The 27,725-nt window shown below is 38.7% G+C and overlaps 1 protein-coding gene across 1 annotated transcript in view; it reads right to left on the bottom strand.

The window, feature by feature from the left end:
- Window positions 1-27,725, bottom strand: part of LOC133133774 (X-linked interleukin-1 receptor accessory protein-like 2) — a 142,798-nt gene that overhangs the window by 37,984 nt on the left and 77,089 nt on the right. The window contains exons 3-5 of the mRNA XM_061249971.1: window positions 22,572-22,845; window positions 19,140-19,326; window positions 18,524-18,677 (exon numbers count right to left, since the gene is read on the bottom strand). Of these exons, the coding sequence (XP_061105955.1) occupies window positions 18,524-18,677; window positions 19,140-19,326; window positions 22,572-22,845 (615 nt within the window). The remainder of the gene's footprint in view (window positions 1-18,523; window positions 18,678-19,139; window positions 19,327-22,571; window positions 22,846-27,725) is intronic.

Genomic DNA, 27,725 nt, shown 5'->3' with positions numbered 1-27,725 from the left:
TATACCAGCTTGTTAATGCAAATATCTAATCAGCCAATCATGTGGCAGCAACTAAGTGCATAAAAGCATGCAGATGTGGTCAAGAGTTTCAGCTGATTTTCAGACTAAATGTCAGAATGGGGAAGAAATGTGATCCAAGTGACTTTGACCATGATTGTTGATTGTTGGTGCCAGACAGGATGGTTTAAATATCTCAGAAGCTGCTGATCTCCTCGGATTTTCATGCACAACAGTCTCTAGAGTTTGCAGCGAATGGTGCAAAAAAACAAAAAAATCCAGTGAGCAGCAGTTCTGTCTGCAAAAACACCTTGTTAATGACAGTGGTATGCAGAAGAGCATCTCTGAACACACAACGTGTCAAACCTCTTAAGTGGATAGACTACAGCAGCAGAAGACCAATACGTCAATAATATACGTCTAATAAATACCTAATAAAGTGCTGACTGAGTATATGTCACAGCGTTTAGCACTTTCTTTTGACACTTTCTGCACTGACTGAAAATAGCCATCTCTTTGTACAATGAAGGGCCAGCTCACAGTTGTCTGCAGATAGATAAGGAGCATGAACTTGTGGGTCAGCCATCTGTCATCACCCTTAGCACAGCACACATATCTAGAGAACTTCCTTATGGCAAACAGGACAAAAAAAAAAAATAGACTTTCAATTTACACAATGACAAGACACATCTGTTGATGGACACTACTGGAGCTACTCAGCTCTACTACAAAGCTGGAAACCTAGCACAAAAGCTGGACTGCAGTGCCATAACAATAATCCAAGGTGGACATTCTCAGTTTGAGATTAATTGGAAGGGTTCAAAGATGCACTTTGTTTATGTCAATGTCTGTTGGTGGTATCGTTTGGTAAACCCCCCTCCCTTTGTCCCTCCTTATTTGTTTGCAGAATGAAGTTTCCCTTCACAGGCATTAGCCATGTTGGTTAATAAGATCAACTCAGCTCATAGGGCACTGAAATGACAGCTTTACAGGCTTTTCTTGTAGTGTTGCTACATACTCTGAAATTGACTCACACGTCCTTTGCATACATTGCAGCAATTCAAAACGATGCAACCGTCAGCGATGACCAGAGCTGAAGTGTTCAGTGAGAGCTGTCATAGCTATCGCATTAGCAATTGCTGCTGGGCCCAAGGTGTTGAAGATGTGAGCGTAAACAAATAAAGCTTGAATGATTCCAGATAGTGAGTCCATGGAACAAATGGCTGTTAAATGTAAACTGTACCTTACTGACTCAAGGCAGTTTATGTCAAAAATGTTTAGCTGTTTTAGGCATTTTTCAGTAATTGCAGGGGATCCAGAATTATTGGCACCCCTGATAAATCTTCACAAAAAGTGGTCCAAACTAAAAGAATAGTTATTGCTTTATTTTCCAACATGCAGAAAGCAGTGTGCTTCCTTGGGATACCGCCCTCGTAAGTTCAGACCAGAAAATAATATTGCAATGTTCCCACAGTAGGGGGTAGCCACGTTACATTTTGGCCTGTCATTAGTAGCAAGATTACCCCAAATCCATAGTTGATTGGGGTTTGTTTTTCTCACAACTACCACCAGGTGGAAAATGTGAGCACTCAACTCCACAGCTGTTGTGAGCCCACTCTTTCCAGAGTGATGGACTTAATTTGCCTAGGCCTATCATTTCTACCCTTTTCTTGAAATATCTTGTTTTCAGTGAAACTATTGTCAATTTATGAAAACAAATTGAAGTGAAAACAAATCCGGTCATTCTTGCACAAATTAGCATATTCTGCATTAAAGTTTAATCCAGCAACTAATTAGGAATGCTGTTTATTTTTTGTTTATTGCGAGATTAGATGAGTTGTGGTTTTGGATTTTGTCTTTTCGACATTCTGAGTGCTCACATATGCCACCTGGTGGTGGTTGTGCAAACAACAAGTAGTTACTGTGGAAAAAAGTATATGAAAAGATTTGCAAATTTGTATGTGCCTGGTAGATCTCCTAAGGGGGAGCACCAAATGAAACATGAAACCACTGTACTTGATTGTGCCATTGATCTTAAACAGTGCCCCTGAACCACTGGCAGCAAAACATCTCCAAAATATCAATGCCCCAATGCAATATTTGACAGTAGGTATGAGGTGCATTTCAGCTAGTCACTCAGATTTTTTAATTTTTTGAAATGTATTTATTTATTAATGCTGAGGCTCCTAAACATGATACAAATGGCTAAAACAATAACTGATGTTCCTCGTTCTTTAGAGTGCATATACACAATTTACACACAATTGAAATGAAGAAGACACAGGTAAAATGGCCATATTTGTATCACTGTGGGTGAATGGATAACTTGAGGGTTTTACACTCTTTCTTTGTGATACCCAGTACCTGATCATTGTTCTCTATCAAAAATCCTATGAAATGTCAGTGACTTCTGGACATTTGTACTGCCGCGAGGGAATATTTTTGATGCAAAGGAAATACATTTTCAGCTGTTTTTGCTGTGTTCGTGGCATAAAATTATGAATCGTTCCACTGATTTTGTTACCACACTGAAAGATATACTATTACTGTTTTTCTTCTCTTTTCATAATAATACGCGGTTGACTGATCCCACAGTCCATTGCTTCCTCAAATTCACATTCTCTACCTGCTCCATTGGTGGTAATGTATCCCAGGAGCAACTTCAAAGACACCGGGCTCGTTGAGAATGTGATGGATGTCAGCCCTATTAATTATCCAGCTCATTACAAAGGGAAAATAAATCACTTTTATCTGGAGTCTATCAAGTCTGGCACAATGGGCCACCGCAGGTTACCCCCAGTCTCTTGCTTTCATTAAAAAGCCTGTCACCCTCTCGCTTTGCAATAAGGCATTCCTGTCACTGTGTCTGATTGTCAATTTCTACAAAGGAATTTGAATACAGCTACATGGTTACTTTTGCCTTTCTTCCAAAGGATACTATTAACTTTATAATCTCGAGTAAAGTGAAGTCAGATCAGCTCTTCCCTGATGAAATAATTCAACATCAGAATTAGGGGTTTATTTACTTTTAACTGTTTACCGCCTTATAATTTCCTAATTTAAGTGACTTAACCTCTTCTCCGATTTGCGCTGCATTATTTCAGATAAGAGCCACTCTGGCAATTTGGCATTAGATAAGTTTCCACACGTATCCTGTGATTTGTAAACCAGTGATTAATGTCAGAGAAGGCTGGGGCTCTTCTGTCATTCTTCTAATGCATCATGATGCTCTTCCCTTCAGAGACTAATGCAGCGTAGCAGGAATCTTTCAGAAGAGATTCTTGTGTTGTTGTCATGTTCTAAGCTTTATATTAAGCCCCCTGACACAAACAGCATAAACACAGGAACTGTTTGGATGTAGATGACCCCCCTACCTCCGCAAGCGATCAGACTGAACTCCCCAAGGTCACACCGCTGACCGCCACCAACAGCTATAAAACGGAGCTTGTGCCATCTCCAATAGGATCTTAGTCTGGGGAGGAATTAAGAGGCCGGGAGGTGGAAGGCAGTGGCATCAGGTTAATTAAATTTTCCTTTCTGCACTCCTGATGGCAGTTCCTTCGTTATTCTGTGGTCTCACCTCTGCTCCTGATCACAGCAGAACCAGTCCATTTATCTACGCTCTCTTAGCTTCTGTCCAAGCCATGAATTTTAATGTGTGTCCATCAATAAGATCCTTACCAACTAACAGGGACAAAAATAGAAATTTTTGAAGGCAGCTAAATGCCACCAGATTAATTCTGAGGATTTATATGGGAATGTAGTGACAATAAATAGAGGAAGGCTGGGAGTTTTTGGGTTAAAATACATATTTTTAAAATGGCATGCATATCTGAGCCTAAAGCTGCTTTCACATGATCAGCGTCAAACTCTGTGTTCAACACCAAGTAAGGCGTTGAGTACACATGACAAGAATCGAGTGCCGGCAGTTGTTGAAACTTGTCGTCATCCATCCAGGAAGCCTTTAGTTTGTTAAACTATAACAAGCCACAAAATATGTGATAGTAGTAGGTTGTCTGCGGTTATAAAAGGCTAAATTGTGTACTTGCTTTGTGAAAACGATAATATTGAGTTTATATCAAAACATCAAACTAACCAGACTAAGTCAGTTAGCCAAGTAGCCTACATGATACGTCTCTGTCTGTGTTGCTAGGTAGCTTATACCTGCTTCAGTGCTGTGATGTGACTGGACATGCTAGGAAATGTCAACTTCAAACAAGGTCAAAGTTGAAACAATTTGAACACTGATGGTGCTCAACTTCGCTTTATTTTGAGTTCAGGGACACTGCGGCTCTAACCCTCAGTCAATGTGGCCCCCTACGACTTCAACCACACAAGAGAAACCATACAATGGCTTCATGTGTCACTCTTCCAAGGTGATTGTGCTCATAGTGTTCAAGCTTTTTGAGGAGAGATGGTTTCACTTCTCATGATAAATTGCACTGTTGCCCCTAATGACCTCAAATCAATCTGTCTCACCGCTCTGCCATTTAGGAAGGAACTACGCTGGCGCAGGAGATTACTTGGCAACAGGATCATTGTATCCTTGTCCTCCTCTTAAACTGCCATTATACTGGTTGCTAAGAACATCTGTTCACATGACCACATTTTATACCCTGCCTTACAAAAAATATCAATATGGAGAAAAAACTTTCACCTTTACAAATATTAGATGTATATAATAAAGCCATGTTATACCTGTGTTAAAGATGGTGTTCCAGCATGCATTAAATGTGATTTATGCCATTTAAACTACAATGAGTGTAGCAATTATAGGCAACTTTGAAATATCGCATTGTATTCAACTACCACCTGAATGCATGCCTGATCATTCCTCAATACTAATTTGTTGCTGTTGAGTGGAAACAAACATTCATGCAGCACACTTTGGCCAGCCTTTGGCAATCAAGTCTCCTCAATGGAGTGTATGGCAAGTTGACTTGGCATGAAGCAGTTCATAGGACTGTAATAGTTTCCAGCAGTACTAACATAAAAACCGATTCAAATGTCGTATGTTCATATTGATTTGGCAGTGCTATGGAAGCCCACAGAGTCAGGCTTGAGACCGTTTTTTTTTTAGGATTCAGAGCAGTGGGGTAACTAAGACCTATCGGGCTCCGGTGCAAATCATACTCCAGCGCCCCCTCCCCTTTAATAACATTACCCACACGCACACTTGCAGCGCACATGTACCAGCAATTCAGAACCACAGACAACAGACGAAGCAAATGGATAAACGCTAGCCAGTGTTCCTAACAGATAGCAGTAATGTTACGAACAGATAGGAGACAACCTTGCAATATTACATTTCTCTTTCTGACTAATAATGTCCTAAGGGCAAAAAGCAAAAATGCTGCTCACTTATTTAAAAGGACATCAACGCAACTTGCGCTCCGCTAAATTATCCAGCAAGCTCTAAAGATCCAAATTCCTGGCTCTGTCATTTTCAATTGAAAGTACTGATAACTCTCTCTCTCTTGTCCCATTCTGCCCCCTAAGCAGTTCTTAGTTTTGAGAACGAGCGTTTTGCTATGCTGGCAGTCGTATGGTAAAATGGCAGTTGCTAGTTAAAAAAACGGATCTACCTTTTGTAGTTTTGCTGTGTTTTACAATTCCTCCTTTGTGCTTTTTTGTGCATCACTTGTGCTTGTTAGCTATCTTTTGCTGACCTACAGTAAAGTAATCCCGACACTGAACGTGATCAAAGCCAGTTCAAATCATGTGATAGATCTTCAAAAACAAATAGTTTCCCATAAACCTTTGCGAAGCACAATTACAAACAGATACATTTACAGATAATAGAAGCAACGTAAAAATAGAAGTCAAACTAAAAAATAGGAAAAACACATTATGGATTTGTAAACCTGGGGGAGATATGCTATGCAAATCACATATTTTTAGCATAAGCAAATGTCTCCCGGTTCATCAATACAGCTCAGCAGTCTTCTTGTCGTCTTACATACAAATAATATTTTCACGAAAGCCTTCATGCTCAGGAGTCACTAACACTTTTAGATCTGACCTGACTGGGCATGCATGGTGGGAAAAAACCTTTGGTCTCATTTTTACAGATACAGATCTTTATAGCAGTATGTGCATTGGAACCAGTAGTGAACTCACTGAATAGAATAGGTGATATAGAGATTTCTTTACTGAATTGATTTTTTTGAATTTCAAAAATGAAGTTATTTTGAAAGACGTGTCATGGAAGTAGGAGAGTATTGCATTTACAGTGTTGGAGTCCAAACTTATGTCAACTTTAACATTTTTCTAGTGTTAATTTATTTTGTCCTTCAGGGAATGAGCATGCTTTTTGCCTTTAACAAAACATTGTTTGTAACAGTGCATGAGAAATTGCATTACTAAAATAAAAATAAAAAACGGTTACTGTGTATTTGCTGTCATTTCTTTAAAGTTACATTTGATAGCCTACATGTTGTAGCCTACATTCTGAGGTCTGTGTCTTTCATGGAATGCCTGGTGTTACTGATGCAGCAACTGACTGCAGGCTGCATTATAGTTACCATACAAAACTTCTGAAAAATCACGGAAAGCACAAAAACAGGGAAGACACAGAATTGTCAAAAAGCGACAAAAAGCATGGAATCAGCGACACCTGCAACTTCTGTAACAAACAACCGACCATAGAAATAATTCCTTTTCCGGAAGAAATAAAAGATGACCTAGAACCTCCAACACAACATTCCCATTCCATCCCACCAATAGTCAAGCCTTGAATCTTTACACTATTTCACATCCAGATTCTTTAAATCGACAATTGCTGTCACAACTGGAATATCACAGTCTGTATTTTTCCTGCACTGACCATAGTGCTGGATATGTCACACCAGGAAATCAACACCAATTTCCCCACATCCACTGAAGATATTCAATGCACTGAACAGAGTTTTTTAAACTGTGTACGTAGCTGTGCTTCATATGCTAAATGTGATTAGTAGGCAGTCCTATCCGCAGAGAGGTCAATATCACACAGACTGCAAATCAGGCCCATAATGTCTCTTACAAGGTGTAATGAATAGCTAGCTTAGTGAGCTCAAAGTGTGACTACCTCTAACTGAGGATACCAGCTGCTACACTACTTGCCTATGTTTTTAACATAGAACAATGGCTAATCTACTGTATTATTAGCTGAAGATAAGCCAATTCAAACAATACGTTTAAAACACTCATTTTTACTAAGTGTTGTTTAATAGCACAAAGCCAACTAATTTTTGTGTTTTATTCAAATAATTGTGACAGTTCAATGGAAACTGCTTTATAATAGAACTGATTATACCCAAAATGTCACAGTAAAGAAAGCTTTCGAGTTTACCTCGGAGGTAATTACTGTTTTCTTTCCAATTGCTAAGACACATTTTATGAAACAATTAACTTCTCAAAACTATTAACACAATCCCAAAACTACTTCTCAAAAACATATTACTCTTCCATCAAAATTAAACTTTGTCTTCATATAGCACACACAAACCATTGAAAACACAGACAATGTAGACACGTCAGTGAGATAAATCACATCAAAGCACAACAGCAAAATATTTTATAGCAGTGTGTCAGGAGTTATATACTTATTTTCTGGTTTTCAGATTTTGACTTTGGAATTCAGTATATGCAGCACTACAAATAAAAACAGCAAATTAGAGAATAGGGCGGCATGGATGGTGCAGTGGGTAGCACTGCCGCCTCACAGCAAGGAGGTTCTGTGGTCGAATCCCAGTCGGCCGGGGCCTCTCTGTGTGGAGTTTGCCTGTTCTCCCTGTGTTTACGTGGGTTTCCTCCCACAGTCCAAAGACATGCAGGTTAGGCTGATTGGAGAGTCTAAATTGCCTGTAGGTATGAGTGTGTGAGTGAATGGTTGTGTGCCCTGCGATGGACTGGCGACCTGTCCAGGGTGTATTCCTGCCTTTCGCCCAATGTATGCTGGGATAGGCTCCAGCCCCCCTGCGACCCTGTTCAGGATAAGCGGGTTCAGATAATGGATGGATGGATGGTTATACCCATGTTTCAATACTGAATACACCATTTTTTTTCTTTTTCTTTTTTACACAACTCTTTTTACACAAGGGTTGCAATCTTACTTCCTCCACCACCATGCAGAGAACATTTCTCAATAGGGTTGTGGAATGGTGAATATGAAGGCAGAAATGACACCAAAAATCTTCGGTGGTCAGTGAACCAGGCACGAACCAGGGCAGCAGGATAGAAACTGACGTTGTCCCAAATGACAACATAGTGGGAATGCACTGGCCACCCTGGCCTTCTTCCTGTTGATGTACTGTATGCTGTTTTCCATGCTATTTAGAAATGCAAAGAGATATCCTGTGTTGTAAGGCCCCAGGGTAGTCTGGCGGTTGAGGGTGCCCCGCTGGCTAATGGTGGCATATAGGGTCACGTTGCTGGCCAATGATATTTCTTCCTCTTCTCTGCCTTTTCGTCAGGTTAAACCCTGTCTCGTCAACAAAGACATGTTTGTGGGGTTCAGCCAGAGCATCAAGGTCAGATATTCTCTACAAAAATATTGTATATGTATATATTGTAAATACAGTAAGGTAGGTACTAGAGTTACTAATACTAGATATTCCTTGCATACAATAATTTACTGTTTTGATTGCAAATATGTGTTGCATGAGCACAGTGTCTAACCAATGATTCATGAGGGCATTTGTTTGAAGAGATTTGCAGAAAAAGTTTAAGAATTTGCAACATGTGGTAAAACAAGTGAAAAGTGTCTTTAGTTTTGAGAGATGTATTGGTCCTCTAAGAGCTGAAGTAATCATTTGGGAGTTTTGTGCTATCGATATACCTATTAATCAAACAATCCTGATTATAGTTGGCTATAGTTGGCTATCCTTACATGACTAGGTCATGTAAGGATAAATAACAGACATAATACTTTGAAATATCTCATCCATGTGCATAAGAGATAACATTAAAAGGTTCAAAGTTATTTAAATGGGCTGTAAAACCACATGCTTAGAGTCAGGTAGGGAGCTTGAAGTATGGCATTTCTCAGATGTGCGTGGGTAACAGACTGAAAATTCTCACATCTCCTCTGTCTCCTGAAGTGAATATTATTGTCAAGCTTGACAAATATCCAAAGTTGAGACGAGCTGACAGAAAGTACACGTGGAATTCTATTTATATTGCATACATTTCTGTGATTTGTTTTTTGTCCAACACACTAACTTGTTTGCTGTTCAGAGAACAAAACAACCAGTATCTCACTTGATTACAGTCGATTATCAGGTCAAGTTGTGCACCTCTATGAGCATGAATATAGTGAATACAACCCAATAATAGTGTACTATTCAGAAAGTTTGTAGCTGTTTTTTGTAAATCTATTATAGTTTATGACAATTGGTTATACCCATGCGGCACGGATGGTGCAGTGGGTAGCACTGCCACCTCACAGCAAGGAGGTCCTGGGTTCAAATCCCCGTCGGCCGGGGCCTCTCTGTGTGGAGTTTGCATGTTCTCCCCGTGTCTGCGTGGGTACTCCGGTTTCCTCCCACAGTCCAAAGACATGCATGTTAGGCTGATTGGAGAGTCTAAATTGCCCGTAAGTATGAGTGTGTGAGTGAATGGTGTGTGTGCCCTGCGATGGACTGGCGACCTGTCCAGGGTGTATTCCTGATTTCGCCCAATGTATGCTGGGATAGGCTCCAGCCCCCTGCGACCCTGTTCAGGATAAGCGGGTTCAGATAATGGATGGATGGATGGTTATACCCATGTTTCAATACTGAATACACCATTTTTTTTCTTTTTCTTTTTTACACAACTCTTAACACAGTTCTCTTTACCAACACGCTGCTTAGCACAACAGTTAATCTTGCATACAAAATGCACTGAGACTACCAAAACAGACTCTCAACATCAATGCATTCTACTATAACACTGGCAAAAGGTGTTACCCAACAAGATCACTTTGTCACTCATAACAGAATGACCTAAAAACAACAGGAGATATTTATTTTTTACATAAACCAAAGATTCCAATACAAAATAAAAACAGTACTTTGTGTGCAATGTAATCCATTATATTTTAAAGGTATCAATAAATAATGCAGCAATATTCCTTTTTGCATATGCAGTACCACTCTAATTCCAAAATGGCAACACAAAATGGAAACAGCAATACCAATATCACAGTAGGAAAAACACACACATAATGTATATACTACATATAGAACATGTACACATTGATAAAATGTACATCAGTGCTAGTCACATCTTCACATCTTACATCCTCTCTAGCCATTCACCTGGGGAAAAATGCCTGATCCATCTCTTCCACAGATATGCCCTGGCATGCAGAATTAATTCCATTCAGGAGGATAGTGGACAGTGGTCATATACCTTCCATCATCAGTGGTCTACTCTCCAACCCTATTCCAGGAGAGCTAGAGGGTCATCTGGTTTTAATTAATCAATTAGAGCAATTGATTACATAGTTAACTCACCGGATACCTGGGCTACAACAGGGTCCTGATTTTAAGGTGAAAACAAAAACCAGCAGGCCCAGTAGCTCTCCAGTAGCTTACCTAGGTTGCAGACCACTGATATAGGCTATGTGCATGTTGTCCTGCTAACAGCAGCTTACCCTTAACCCAGGGTTTTGCAGTTTTGGGTTTAAGACTCTTTTGCCCCAGTAACAAGTCTGCCTAAACTGTGAGCTGGCTTTGTAAAAATCCTGACTTTACCCCAAAATATCAAACTAATCCGGTTAACAGAGTTGGGACAGAGCCCTGGGCTATCTGTATTACACATTTTACTATATCCTTTTAGCTGAAAAACAAATTTGAAATTTGATAGTTTGATATTTCTTAATAGTATTTGGCCCACCCAAAATGCCACTCAGCCCACCCTGACTTAGCTGGAGCCAGGCCTGTCAGTAAATATGAACTATGCTAGAATGAAGACCAATGACCTATGGATACCTCTGGACTTTTGTATGCTTGTTGAAGACAATCATAATCTAATTATATCAAAGGTAAATATTATTTGTGAACCTTTAAATAATGTCAAAAAGAAGCAACCAAAGGTGACGATTTCTGTTGCTGGAAAAAAGGACTGCTGCAGGGGTAAAAAGCTGCAGGTGAGAATTAAAAAAGAAAGAAAAAAAACTCAGCCCTGCAAGCTATGATTTGGCATTTCATTTGTTCACACAAAGCCATGGGGAGATAAGACCACCAGTGGGATTTAGAGTGCAAAGAAGAGAAGTACAACCATACCAAGAAGTGTAAGTGCCCTGTGTTTCATCGAGTCACATACAGTACATTTGAGCAAAATCACAGTTGGAAGTAACACATCCCAGCCATGAACTTACTTCCTGTACATTATGATTTTTATACGGTAGAATTTTGAGGAGAAATGATAGAATTGTGAGATAGGTTGTCAATACAATCACTTGAATATTCAGTTTTAATTCATCCGGATTTAATTCCAAGTTTGATCCTGTATGTATGTGTGCATGTTACCATCATTTTCTTCATGATGTCAAATAAAGGACTGAAATTTTCCCAATAACAACTGAAACATAAAAATATTGTAATGATACCAGTTCTTTTTTAATTAAGATCATATTTTTACAGGTCAGGAAAGGTTTAAGAAATGTACTGCACTATTTGTTGAATAAATATTTTTACATCCATTGTCAATTTAAATATTCAGTTTAAATATAAATGCAATATAAACTTCAGTGCAACTGACAACCACATTCAATATTCTGGCTTTGTCCCAGTTTCCTTCCTTAGGTTTCTGCCTTTCCTGGCCCACTCCCACACACAACACATACACACAAACTCGCATGCATGACAGGCAACATAACCCTGTATTCCTGCAGAACTGCAGCACTTGAAACCTTTTTACCATTACCCTTCAACTCTCCCATCACTGTTTTTGTAATGTTCCAAAGTCAGTCCTGAAGTCCTAAATAAAGGCTTTCATTTTGTGATGTGGAATATCACCAAGCAATTAACATAGGACCAATTGTATGGCACATTGGAGAAAATTGAAAGACAGTTGGACGCTGGTACCTTGATCTGAACACATTAATTTTCAAAAACACAGTTTACTCATTGCCAGCGTAATGCCCATCTCCTTTCATTGCTTTTTCCTGTGCATATGTGTGTACTTTATACCTACAGCCGAGGTGCATGGGCAGAAATGGGGCTCATTGCATATAATCCATCCAGCTTTTTCTTCTGGCTGTGAATTCCCTGGCACCATGGGTTGAACATATTTTTTTTTACATAATTTGCTTATATACCCATCACTCATCCAACTTTGCTGATCACTGTTGAGATACAGACTACCATACTCCACTACTTGTTTTTGTTGTGGTGTGTAAATACATTATTTGGGGGTTTTTGCAATAAACTTTGTTAATCTTCCCTGAAACCATTGTGACTCAGTTTATGTTGTGACTGCCCCCTAGACCAAATAAAGTTGACACTGATTACACAATTACACACTTAACATTATTCAGGTTACCTTTTTTAATTAATGATACGATTTATTCGGATATGATTTTTTTTTTTGAGAGGAGAAGAAAATACCTTTGAGGTCTGCAGTGGTTTCCTTAAGGCTTTTCCAACTCTCAAAATAGAGGCTTGCTGACTTGGTAAAACAGACCGTCTTCCTACTCTTCAAGCATCATGTGATCACGCCTGTATTCACACCTACACTTTCAAGATCTTCCTCCACTCTCTCCACTGTACCATCTACAGTTACAATTTAGTCATTTGGATTTGGCAGACACTTTTAGCTGACTTCCAAAAAGTTAACATGTTAAGCAAATGGCAGTAGAGCAAGAGGTCAGCATAGATCATTCATCTAGCCTCTCTTCTACTGACCCTTCCTTGCCTCTATCTGTTGCAACTGCAACATTCTTATAACCATCCACCTGGTTATCTGACCTCTCTCCTCCAGCTCAGCAACATTCTCCTCCAATCAATGGGCTGCTTTAATCACTGATAGAGTTACATTAGAAGGCGACTGGCAGATAAATTCAAGGATTCTGTTCATCTAGCTGTAAACCAGTCTCTCTTATTGTCCATCACTTCTGGTAAAATATCACTCTTCCAGGCAAAAGTCCAAGTGTAACCCACACAAACAGCATACCATCTCCTCTCTTTTATCCTCCTCCTCTATTATCTTGCTCTCGCACTGTATATTATTTTTGTGTTTGAGGATGTTGATTACATTTATAAAAGGTCTCATTCCCGTGCTAAGCTGCCACCTGTCCTCCATATTCTGTCATCTCATCTGGTTTTGTCATCTCCCCACCTTCCCTGCAGTGAGACATAGTCTCCCATCATCTACTCTCTGATAAATCCTTGGATCCACCTCTCACCAACTGCAATGCCTATGCCACGTCTGTAACTTACATGGCTTCAAATTGAAGTTTGAAGAGGCAAGGACATTCCATTTGCCTAATTCACGTTTTATCTTCACTTTTCTCACCTCTTTTCTCCCCTCTCCTGATGAGTGGAGCGAGGAGCAAGAAAAAGATGTGCTGTATTTTATTGAACCCTGTAGGGTAATTTGTCTTCTGCAGTTGACCCATCCTAAGAGCAGAGGGCAGCCACAGTGCAGCACCGGGGGAACTCCAGGTCTGGTAAAGGGCAACGGCAGGAGTGCACCCAACCTGACACACATGTATTTTAGTGTGGGAGGAAAACGGGAGTACCCGGAGCCACAACAACCACAAACCACAATGCCACTGTGCCGCCCACAAAATGAGCAAGGAAAGGAATAAGGAGGTGAGAAATAAGCAATTGGAAAGAGCCCAACATCTTCCCACACCTGGAAGAGCTCGTCAAGACTCTGCTCATACAACTTTCTGGTCTTCCTGTAAACTCGAACTAAGCTGAAGATTAATTAGCCTACATTCTGTAACGTGGTGAGAAGAAAACGGTAGGTAAAATTCAGAAAGCAATCTCAAATCGTCATGATCATTTTTCATCATTTCAATATGTTTTACATTTTTACATTTTAGATTAAAAAATTGCGAAAACAGTTTTGGGGGCTGGATACTTTTTCAAAGCACTATCCCTTTCTATTGCACTTCTCTTGAACTTTCTCGGCAAAACAGTTGAACATGCGGCATGAAAAAATACTGTACCTTGTTATCTTAACCTTTCATCTGTGCTCACAATTAGGTTAGGACCTCTTATACATAGGAGACAGCAAATTAGGGACTAAAGCTTCTTTTAACCAGTAGTGTGCCCCGAATCGGATTTATATTTATCTTAACCATGCACTAGTTTATAGGTGAATGAATATGGGGTGCAGATATCCGGAGTTCTATGTGTATGTTAGGACCTTAGTGGTTTAGATTCAAAGAGGAATTACAGGTTAAAATAAATGCAACTTATTGCTCAGTGTGTTCAATAACAGCAGTATACAGTGGTGCAAAATGTGGATGTACTGTAGTGTAATAGCTAGATGCAAGTCTCCCAGAACCATTCTACTTTTCCCCCTATATACATAAACATAAAAGAAAAACCCCAAATTATCAATGGAAGAAAATCACAATGAAACAGCAGTAACATCAAAGACCCTGCCTACATTATCTCGGTAAGCCTATCAAAGTGCAACTGGCTGCTGACTCAACAGTATTGCCCACTTCTCAACAGTGTTCCAAGATCTCTATTTAGTGCCCACTCTACCACACCATCAGTGACACGAACTTGATCCCCATGACACTGGCTTTCTATCAATATCAAACATGATTATACTGTCTATGGAAAACATACGCTTTATATAATGCCATTCCAACTCAGTAGTTGTGCCAGCATGCACAGATGCAGCAGAATGATTGCAATGCACTCTTTATCAAACCTGGCTGACTTCCTGTCAGCACAGTAGAACACAGTATGTTTTCCTTTGGGGGTATAATAAGGGGCACACTTCAGTAAGCCACCCTACTGTGATGTCTCTTCAAATGAATTAAAAGTAATGGCTATCAATATCCACCTTCAAATATTCATGGTCATCTTTCACCCAACACCTACTAAAAGCTTTTATAGTGAACATGTTTATCATCCGGCAGCATCCTGTGCCCTGTGGAAGAATGACAGATAACAGGATCTGACAGTGTCTGATAGACCATACATTGTCCTCTTCTGTTAGTTTCCCTTAACCCCATCTCATGGTTCACAACCCTTAGACAAAGCTCACTTCAGAATCCGGAAAATGAAGCAGATCTCCTGTCAGGAATACTGTGCTATGTGCAATGTTTTTGAATATGACACTTACTGTAAATTGCTAAAACAGCTCTGATGTTATTATGTGGAAGTATGGTGGGAGATATCTAATTTCAGACTAATGCATGCGCAATATGTTTTTATGTAAACCAGATGCTTTTCCCTCCTTTTGTAATTTTTTAAAATTGTATACAGGGGGACACAGAGAGGGTTACAGATAGAGATTGGATCAAAGTATGGAACGTGGTGGGGAGTCAATCCCCCAGCCACATGATTCATATTTGGTTTAAGACTGCCACCTTATAGATGGTGCTACATGGTGTTTCTGTTCCCAGCCATTTCATGTTGATTCATGCAGTGACTGCAATGCGTTTTCCACCCTATAAGAGGTGCTTGATGATCTTACATTCTTTAAATAAGCATTACCAAGGTGCTTAATTACCCAAGCTCATTGCTATGTCTTATGGTCATTTTAAATGTACGTGGCATACATACTCCTCATCGATCCACAGCAGGGGAAAAAGAAGATTATCCACACCTTGTTTCCCTGCCATGTCAGAATGCAGCAAAACTATTACAGGACTCAATGTGACAGATAACATATCCTGTTTTTTCCTGAATGTCATGCTTGTTGCCATCAACGCTGGTCTACATTGGCCAACCTATTGCAAATAGTGCCGTTTCTTCTCAGAGGCACGTACTGTGCTCATGCAGAGCAAAGGTTTCCAGGAATGCTGGCAGTCTGACATTTCAGCTCATCACGTGGTATAGCACTAAACCGCACGCAGGCCGTTCACCCACGGGTCTGCAAGCTTCAGTATGCTTTAGGGGAAAGCACATTCCAGAGGTGTCTCCCGCTCCCTCTTGATGCATTCTACAATTCATGTGCAAAACATATAGGGCCAGATTTACTGAACCTTTTGTGACGATTGTCAGGCGCACATATGACATATTCAGGAGACATGCGTTGTATGTATCAAACTGGCGCAGGGGGCTGGAACTGCAGTATGCGTGTGATCTAGGCGAGTCATCTGAAGGTACGCATCTGTCCTTAATGCATATGGATTTAAGGGTGGATTGCGCAAATAAAGGGCGGAGATATTATAAGTGTGGCTGATTATGTATTCCATTGAATCTACTAAAGTTAACCAATTAACGAGGGTCAATTTGTGCATGAATTTGATTCGCCTTTAAAGAGCTGGCATAAACCAAATATCTTTGCACTGAAATAATCTTTGCAACAAAAACCACACTATTTCAACTCCAAGAAATCATCAAACAGATGATTAATATTAAATATTAATTAATGATTGCAGCCAAGCAATAATTAAGGCTGGGTGTTTGTCACAGAAAATATTTAGAAAATAATGTATTAAATTAACTAATATATCATATGAAGCAGTGGGAAATGACTGAAATAACTTACTCAACCATAGTGACAGTAAGTGCTTGAAGCTTCAAAGAAACATTGCCGCTATTAAAAAAATGAGTAGGCTGAATACATAGATATGCTGCTTTTAATCACCTTTGTCCATCACGGAAAGACATTCCTTTTGCCTTTAACATAAAATGTTTAGAAACAGAGCATGTTCAACTGGCATTGCTAAAATAATAAAAACAGGGTTGTGTGTTTTGTTATTATTATTTATTCTTATTATTATTATTCTGTGACAAACAACCGGCCATGTAAATAATCTTCCTCTGGGAGAAATAAAATATGTCATGGAACCTCAGACACAGCGATCCGATTCTATCTCATCAATAGTGAAGCTCATTGCAACGTTTCATCTTGCATTCAAGCGACAATAGCCGCCACAACTGGAATATGTACACATTTTGTCCTGCACTGGGTACACTTTTACGTGGCAGCTGATACACGGATATCGCCAAACCCAGTGAATATATTCAATGCTCTAAACATGTGTTTTCACTGCGCTGTTTAAGACCTGCCTTTTTCGCAAAATACACAAACGCTTTTGATGCAAGCCGGTGAAACTTAAGTTCATGCTTATCCCTTGTTCAAGAAAAAAAACATACCCTGACTTCTTGTAAGATAGAGAAAAAAGAAAGGGTATATTTATCCACATTGCAGATTTTTACTATATTAATTCAATCTGGCCTTACTCCATTTCATAAATATGAACTACGGATCTAGGATTGAATCCTCTCAAATGACTGATTCATTATGAAGCTATGTATTTCGAACTATTTTACTTGAAAATCAAACATGGCCTGAGCGGCCAAAATGAGAGAGAAACTGGCAGATATTTGCAGATAAATTAAATTCATAATAAACTTAGATTTACTTGCTTTCTAATAATGCCAGTACAATGAAACATTCAATTATATAATTTCTCATGACTTCCCATTCAATGTTTCAGTGCGGTGGCATTCAATGTGAAAAAGCAAGTAAATCAAAGTATACTTATGAATAAAATTGTATATTCATAACCAATTACTTGTACACCGTAATGGGCAAGTGGTTAACCTGACAGGACAATTGGGAACGCTATGGAAATATTTATTTGTTCGTGATTATGCACTCTAGCCTACAATGCATTTATGTATGAAAGGAGAGGCCAACATTCTTTTATTGTATTAATCAACTAAATCAGAGGCACTCAAAGATTAAAAGAACATTAAAAGGTCTTGTCGTTCTGAAAAAAAAAACATTCCCTTCTAAATGCTCTTCTTACAATGATGGCTCGTTCATTGACCAGAAGCTTGCTGACAACAGCTGAGCTTATTTCTGCTGTGTGAGTGTGATTTCACCAGGTAGTTTATATAGGCTACGTACATGTTACCCTCCTAACTTAACCTAAAACCTAGTTTTTTGCAGATTTGTGCTTAAGACACTGTTGTCCCAGCAACATGCCCATCTATTTTCCACCAGGGTTGTCCGCATTCTGAGAAAAAGAGACAGAAATGGTACTCCTTTGCCCAAACCAGAATCATAGTGGCCCCAGGACAGTGAGCACTTCTAAATATTGAGCCCTGATACGGTATTTTATTATAGGTTAGGCAATAATATTTAGAAATGGCACTGGCACCATAGTTACTGTCTTGTTATTAGAACAATACAATTACTTCCCACAAAAACCTTAGGACCTGAGAGAAGCTAGTTCAGGACAATTAAACTCTTGTTTCTCTCCTTTCATGTGCAACTACTAGATTCATGAATGTATGCTTCAGAACATCTGAAAAAGGCGCTAAGGTGTCAATGGTCTGCCTTTTAAATCAGCATATTGTGACCTTTTATGACAATGTAGGCTGTTGGAATGGGAAGTGCATTTGCCTACCTGTGACTTTCAACTCTGTGGTCCGCCGCACCAGTCTGCTTCCGTATTTGAGCTCACATGTGTAATTTCCACCGTCCTCTTCCTCAATCTCAGGGATCCAGATATTTGTTCTGTTCACCACTATCAAACTCCTCCATGTTTTCTTTTCACACTCCTGTGTGACAAGGAAAACAAGGAAACAAGGAAACAGCTGGTAGATAGTTGACCAGCACAGACCAGCTCTGTAGTCAACATGGACTGACCAGCTCAAGCTATGTGCGAGATTGTAAAGATTGTAAGGTAGAAGTGCACTTTTTAAAGTGTTTAGCACACAGTGATGTACACTTTTACATAGTATCAATTTCTACAGCAGGATACAATTCTACAATTCAGGTTTAGTACCTTGATCAATGGAAGTGCCCTATCTACCCTGCAACCTCTGGGTTACAAGCCCAGTAGGGAAACCTTCTCAACCTCCTGTAGTTTGGAACAATAATTTCTTAAGTATATGTATGTGGTGCTTTGCTGCTTGGACCAATAATAATAAAATAATAACACAAATAAAAAATGGAATCCATGTGCAATGTATTAAACAATGGCATGACAAAACAAATGTCATCAAAGCAATGGAATTCACCTTGTACCAGGAAAGACTGGGTTGTCTGTATGGGGCCAGGTAATCTTCGATGTCTGGGCAGGTGATGGTTTTGCTCTTTGTGATCTCAGCCTTCTCTAGGTAGCGGATCTTGCTGCTGTAGCAGAGACCGGAGTCTCTCTCCTCCACCATCAGGGACATGGACACCTTCATACAGTATGTGGAGTTTCTGCACGGGATAGACAGTTCTTACACTACCACAACCAGTCTGCGTCAGGCAAAAGCACTGATTGACTAAATTTAAAAATGTTGTTCATTCTCTAAGAAAACAAAGGCAGTAAACAAACATTTTCACTTTTACTTGGAAAGTGTAAATTTAAAGATTCAAGTGTATGTGGGTAAGTATGCCAATGGAATGACTTGATGGCATAGCAAGGTGTATACTTTGGCCAGGACAGATACTTTCATCCCTTTAACCTTTGTGTAGTCTTAACATACTCTCCTTGTCCTAAGGGTCAATAATGACCCGCCTTCACTAAACCCCTAAAATAAAGCAGCTTAATTTAATTTTAAACACCAAATCTATGTTGCATGAAGAAACAACCTGTCACTCATCACAAACTTTGTCATTAAATTTCAAGTTGAAAAAATATTATTTAGGGTGTTTTCTCTGCTGTTAAACATAGTGGCAGGTCATTTCTTACCCTTAAGATGACACAAGGGTTAAATAAGCAGTTTAATCACATGTGATCAGATCCTAACTTCAATTTTCAGTAAAATCCTTAAAATTCAATTTCATCCCATACATACAATTCAACTTCTCATACTGCATGACCTGCAATTTTAGCAGATTTAGCACTTCGAATATTTACTCAATATAAAAATTTTGCTGTGTTGTGCGTACAACAGATTAATCTTCATGCTAAAAAAGTATTCTTCCAAAAGAGGCATTGGACTCTTAAAGGCTGTAAGAAAGGATCCCATTATGGTTCAAATGAATGCAATAAATTGCACTGCTGAGTTGTGACTTCTGTCACCCACGCACAGACAGCCAAAGAAAGCCAACATAGTGCAGGGGGTTTTACAAGCTAAAGATTTCACAAATCAGTCATCGAGTGAGGTAATGCCTTTTACTACATAGTCTCAGCTTCTGGCAGTTCTTGGACCTTATATTGATCCAAACTCACATCTGCAACTGTCTCTGTTTCATTTACATTCATTGCACTGTCCTAATCATTTGCAATTATATATAAAACATCAGTTTCTTACAAGGGGAAAAATGAACCAGAAAATGATGACCAGAAAAATGCATTGTCTCTATGGCAAGTACTGAATAAATCTTTTCCTGCTTTGAGACAGAATTGCAATATAGCTTTGTTTAGTGCAATCAAGACTGTAGCAGAAAAGGGGACAGATGGCATAGACTGGTAGAATAAATGCAGAGCATTTCCTGTGATTTGTAGCCGACAGTTAAAAGGAGTAATCATATTTAACCGTTGTTTGGTACTGACTCATTTGTATCTTGTTTATCAAGTGATGTTGCCTTTCGGGTCATTGTTCTCAAATGAAAGCCCACTCAACTGCAGGCTTAACAGAAATAGATTCCTGTATGCTGGTTTATCTAAGCTTTGAATTAAGCATTTACAATACTATTCTATTTTTATGAAGTCATAGTGTGTGGTTTATATTGACAAATTGTGGTGCTCTGAACTTATTTATTTTCCATTTGTATTTCCGACTGTGTGCACATGTACAGCACTGCAGAGGGTAATATTAGTTATTACATTTTAAATGCAGCATACACAGAAGTAAAAAAAAAAGGTTGAGGTTAAGGTATTCAAACCCATTCACCAACTCTGCCTGGGAACACTGCAGTCAATATCCACTAAATATATTACTAAGCACAACCAATCATGGGTTGAGTCAAAGCTGAAAGGAGAACAGTACCACATTTTAAATAAGACTGGCTTTCTTTGACCCAACAGGGAGTAACTGTTGCCTTTTTACAAGAGAAAGGATGGAGGTGAAATAACACCATTTATCCACAAATGACGCTGTCCACTCTCTAAGCCTCTGGATTTAGAAAAGATTGTTCTTAGAATACATGGATTTGTCCCGTTAGATTGTGCAGTCCAGAGTAGTCATAATAAATGCATCTAAGATAGCCGCACTTATCTTCTAGCATGAGTACACTAGGGGAAGCTTAACAACCTTACATAAATGCAAACAATAATGCAAGTGTCATGTGAGTGTTGGGGTAATGCAAAAGGACAACATCCATAAAATGCACAAAGCCTGAAAAGCCATTTGGCTAATAGAATAGATGAACATGTTTTTAAAGCAATTTATGTGTTTGAGAGTTCTGCAAATACAATGTATCACACTGTGTTACATGTCTGAAAGGGTAAAGTGTCATACAGATCAAAGCTCTCCAGGGCATTCACTATAAATTAATACACAAGGCTAACATTCTGGCCTCTTTGGCCTGCTTTCTGTGCAATATCAAAATTCTCACACATACGTCTGTAGGGCAGCAAACTCTCAAACTCTAGCCTATTCTCTCCAGTGTGGCCAGGGGTTCAGCCCTATGACACTTTGTGTACTGTGCTCCCTTGTCTCATCTGAAGCCCGCAAACATGAAAAAACAAAAAACACCTGGTTGTGAAGAACATCGCTCATTTCTGTGAGGTGACAGGATGGTAATAAAGAGCAGCAGTGTGTGACCACAGAAGGGACTGCCAACCGTGAGGTATGTTTGTGCCTCCAATGAAGGTGAATCATCTAAGAAAATGACTGCATAAGGCACGTAGAACTCTGTACGTAAAGCAGAGTATAACTTATGGGAAGTGGATTAAAACTACCCAAAGTATCCAGTCAGTCAGGATTTTAAAATACTATTCAAATATACCAAGAGAATGCTAAAGTCACTAAACTGTAATTGAAAATTAGTTTTTGCTTCTACTAGAAAAATCCACTTTCCATTTTCCTGGAACACTGAAACCCTGAGTAAATTAGCCTAGTCATGAAAATCTAAAAGCATTAGGTTTTACAAGTGTATATTAATAAACCCTGAAAATATATTTTATTCATGAATCTATTTTCTGAGGATAACACATAATTCACAAGCTTTTGTAGGGCAAATCCCTGACTTAACCATGATATGACACAATGATAAACATTTCTTTTGTTCACAAACAAAATTTGCAGAATTCAGCAATCCCTAACCTGCTAAATTGGCTCAATCTGGCTCATCAGGTTCAGTAGAAAAAAACAACCTCTTTGGGTAAAAAGTACCTTTGATGAATACAAGGATGTGCATAATTTAAATTAGCCGGAATACAACTGTGAGTCAAACCTTCACCTGAACTCAAAACAGCTAGCTACAATAATTAGGATGTGCATTGTTTTTATTGAATATAGAATGTGAATTGTCACAAACTAAATGTTAAGGAAGCCATTTTGTTACTACTGTACCTCAGGACGCAGGTGTAAAACCCGTTGTCTTCCAGCTCGGCTGTGCGGAACCAGATGGAGTCATCCTCCTTGCTCAGCCTGTGTCCTGAGAAGATGATAGGCTCCTCAGAGTCGCCCTTGTTCTTGTACCAGATGAGGCGTAGCTTGGCATTCTGGGCCATAGTGTAATTGGTTCTGATGTAACTGTAGAAGAGGGCACACTTCACTCTCACTGGCTCGCCTGCCAGTGTTGTGTAAGTCTTCAGATCCACCGACCAGTCAATGCAGCCATCCACTAAAAATAAAGAACAACAGCCAGTATAGATTTAGCTATGCATCCCATTGTAAAGCACAAGTGGAGTTTGTTGCAGCTCACTGAGTGTAATGGATTACAGGCTGCTACCACACTTGAGGTCAAATGCAAATTCAACTTGAAAGTGCAGTCTGAGTAGGTCTATCGGTTATTACATTGCATATCCGGCCACTGCACTGCCAAATTGCCAAATGGACCTTTTCAGAACTTCAGAAGCTTCACCTTCTCATGAATAATGAAGAGGTGAATTGCTTTTTTGTTTTCTTTCCTGGAGGAGAGAAGGGCACCTGATGACAACTCAGACAAATGTGCCCAGAACTTATACTGTAGCATGCAGTGAAAGGCTGATCAATTTGCATCTCTGCTGTATGTGAGCAAAGAGATAATGAACTGGATCAGTTACAGAGAAAATAAAGATCACAACAAAAAAATATAAACTATGTATTTTGCAAAAATGTAAACGTAAATACACAAAAGCCTACATAAAAGAAACGCATCTAAATTTGACCTCTTGACATTTGCAGAATATGCCTCCATTCCTGTTCCTCTGATGTGATAAATGGTGATAACTTGGCCACATAAAGGCATGGAGATTTCAAGGAGTTCCTTGCCCTTAAGGAGCATCAAAGCAGATCTACATATTTATATAATCTATGAGCAATTATAGACGTGTGTGTTTGGGGAGGAGGGGTCGTCCTACTTGCTGCTTGCTGTCACATCAATCATTTTATGCCTTTATGCCCTGGCTTCAGTAGTTTATGTAACGACAGTCACAAATCTTTTAGGGCAATTACTTCCTATGCATGTTGATTTTAATTGCTCTTAAGATTAATTGCATTAATGAAAAGCAAATATCAGAGATTACAGTGGTGCCAAGTTGGGACATTGGGGCTTTATGTATTTAAGTTTGTTTCTGCCTAAATGCTGTAAATCAATTCATAGCAATTCAATAATGAACTATGATGCAAAAGTGAAAAAAGTTATAATCAACTAATATACATTATGATTAACACATAAATACTGTAAGGTTTTTTCTGTTAAACTCATTACATTTACATATGGCAACTGAATCTATTTTCTGATGCACACTTTTTGGATCCAGTTACATTTGAGAACTTTAGTGAAATTTTTTATTTGCTAATTGTTATCAACTAGTTACAACATTTTTGTAACCAGCATTCCAACTCCTCTACAACACTACATGTGACATAGAACACTCCCAACTACAACTTCCTGTAGTAATAGGCATAATAGCCTATATCGTACCTTCGGGCAAATGTGTTTCTGGCTAAAGTTACGATATTGATGATATTTTTGTTTGTTTTTTGTGTGCGTAGCATAAAAATATTCAGTATTTCTAAATATTCATTTTCCAAAAGATTTAATTTTACAGAGACATTTTTGTATTTAATTTAAAAAAAGTAACATATTACTATGAACTACATTTTACATAAAAACTTGATCAAGGCTGTCTGAGATCAGAAGCAAAGAGCCAACCAAAGTTTTGCAGAAGAACTGTGGCAAGTTCTCCAACATGCTTGGAACTGCAGGACAGCGTTGGCCATCTCAGAGAAGTGTTTAAATATTCTACCAAATTACAAAAATGTAAAATGTATAGTACATTTATTTAGGACCTTTCATTGAATTATTTTTGAAAGAATCTTATCTGTACAGAATTTTATACAGGTGCCTAAGACTTTTGCACAGTACTGTATGTGGAGAACACATGCATGTACACACAGAAAATTATGTGTGTGCTTTCCAATCATGATTGTTCTAGAAACACTTTTAATTTAAGGATAATGCTGTAATGCACATTCAATTTAATTTAACAGTGTGATCCTATAAACCCACTCTTCATTTCATGTTCATCAAGCCATATGTATTATTTTACGTCATGGCCTTAGATTCAAACATGTGCAACAAGCATGTATATTTAAAAACAATTTAAAATGTTTTCACTTGTTTGAGGTGACACTGAATGGCACAGGGTTTTGTCTAAACCATAGCTTTGTGCGGAAAAATAAAAAAGAAAGCCTTGTAACCTTTAGGCTATGTTCTGTTTAGCCCCTCATAGGGCTCTTCATCATGTAATTTGAGTATTTTCAAGTGATGTAATAGTATTTCTTACTGGTTGCATGAAATATCACTGAAATATCATGCTCATGCTGAATGGCAGATGGCCACTCTTACCTTCTGAGCTAAGTAAGTTGGCCCAGTAAATTGAACATAATGTCTATGTATAAAAATTATGGTCAGCCCTTTAACCTTATTCATTGTCTTGTGTACATAGCCAAAACAACAAAACTTGTGTGACTGTCCAAATAAACTACACTGTAGTTACATAAGCTCCTCAATCATGCTTGAGTAATGAATTTGTTTTGTTATTATATTAGTGATTTTCAAACTACACACCTGTTGTTTGTTTGCCGATGCAGTTGGATAGTTGCATTGTGTCCACATGTACTTTTCCACTTTAAAACTAAAAATGTCAGGTTATAACCAATTGAAATTGTACTTCCCTCTAGGGTCTTTCAGCGCACTTAGCCCTGGTTATGGGTATGCACTTTGTTGTACGTCGCTCTGGATAAGAGCGTCTGCCAAATGCCAATAATGTAATGTAATGTAATAACCGTATGCAAGCATATACACAGTGCATTTCTCTGAATGATTTCCTAATGACAGCCTAAACCAACATGTTTCAATAATAAAATTCCACAAGGACTGTAGCTATTGTTAATAATTTGTGTGAATATACCTTCCAAATTATTTTTCTGTTGTTTATGCAAGTATCATTTGAATATGATCTGCAATAGCTTATTCCATTTCAAAAGCCCTCTACTGTAAGTCTAGTCCTTGTAGATTGTATAATGCAGTACAGGTTATGAGGATTATCATGTGGGTGGATATTTGCATGCAAGGCCAGATTATCATTAACATTGAGAGTAACAGCTGCCATCGACGATGTGTGATGGTGGACTGCAAATGTAAACTTAATTTAATCTAAAAGGATTCAAATCCCCATACATGAATGGAACAGCCCAGAGCTTACTGAGAGCTCTGAAACCAATTAATGTATCATATTGCATGTATATATTTAAATACCAAACTGCATCTATTTTTCCCTTGCTAGAATGAGTTTTGCTGACCATGGTATGGATCAAGTAAAGAGTTGTCAGTTACCACTGATGGCTCAGGACCTGTACTGTGTATTCCACACTATAAATATGTTGCACAGCAGTGTGTTGTGTGTACTGAGATTATAATACAGCAAACACTAAAAGAGTAACATGGTGGATGAATGTGACACTTTCCAGTTGTCTTTAGGCAACAACAAAACAAATGTTTTCAGTCATTTAAATGTATTTAACTTATTTTTCTAAGCCTAAAAGTTAACACAAACTGCCTGGACGTGGTAATGAGAACTGTCAATTAGCTATGATTGATAGACCATGCTCCCACTTTCCACACATTGTTGTTTGTTCCCATAGCTACCTCCATGATATGCGCTCATCTTTTTCACAAGCTAGCTAACTTAGTATGGCAATTATCGATAATTAAGGTAAGGAGGCTGACTTATCCAATTATAATTTTTGCTAGCTAGAGCAAACCAAGTTAAGATAAAAGCACAACTATAACATCCTTATGAAAGCAAACTAGCTAGCTAATGTTATCGATAACGTCACCTTATGAAAGCAAACTGGCTAGCTACCTAATGTTAGCTAGCTAGCTAAATTGATATAACCAGAAATAGTCTATTAGTCCTTAAAAAGCACTCTAATTTAAGTGAACCGTTCGTCAAATCTTTGCATTGTCTTGCCTGGAGGCCAGCGGTGCAAACTATGGGTCACGAGATTTAAAACGCTTACTTCTCCAATACTAAAGAATGGACATATTTAATGCTGTCATCCTGTTTCTTCAATGCCCTCTTGTGCAAATTGCATACAAAATTCTAGAAAGTGTGACCAACCACCTTTGGATACTCATCATGTTTTTGCCATTGAATAGTACCCATCAAAAATCAGTTTAATCTGCAGCAGTGAAGAGGCAATTATAGAGTATCAAAGAAAAAGACACTTCTGAAACTGGCAAACAAGGAAAAAAAGGTGAAAATGGGCAAAATAACACAAATATTGTACAGCATAAGGCTAGCATCCCGGAGTCTTCTCTTCACTGTCGCACATGAAACTTATGTTTGGTACAGTAGATACACTTCAATGAAGCTGCCAGCTGAAGATCTGTGGGGCGTCTGTTTCTTGAACTAGAGACTTCAGATGTACATCTTGTACAGTGCACCTGGGCCTTCCAATTCTCTTTCCGTCCTGGTTAAATCCAGTCTGCTCTCTTCTTTGAAGCTAGCAGTATATACATTTGTATAAAATCTTCAGTTTTCAATCTCACACATGGAATAGCCTTCAACACTCAAAAAAACAATTGGCATATGGGTTTCTAGAGAAAGTTGTTTCTTTCTGGCCATTTTTAGAAAAATTGAACTTCAGAAATGCCACTATACTAGATAGTATAGCAACTGAAAGAAATGTATTTTTCACTTCATCAACTTTGTATTATAGGAGTGGCTTCTTTAGTACCAAAATAGCACCTTAGCATGAAGACTAGTAAGTAACACAGTGTGGGAAAATGGGACTTTGCAAATGGGGCTTTGCAATCATACTGGTATGCAAAGATTGAATAAAAAACCCCACTTATTTTAGTAACAAAGTAACATTCTTAATAACATTATCAATCTCTTGGCTGTTTTTTTATCCAAAATCCAATGTCAAGTGGGGTGACATTGGCTCAGGCGGTAAGAGCAGTCGTCTGGCAGTCGGAGGGTTGCCAGTTCAATTCCGCCCTGGGATGTG

This window comes from Conger conger, chromosome 7, assembly GCF_963514075.1.
Source record: "Conger conger chromosome 7, fConCon1.1, whole genome shotgun sequence".
Taxonomy (NCBI): domain Eukaryota; kingdom Metazoa; phylum Chordata; class Actinopteri; order Anguilliformes; family Congridae; genus Conger; species Conger conger.
Note: the sequence above shows the minus strand (reverse complement) of the source record. Positions and strands in the feature narration are given on the sequence as shown.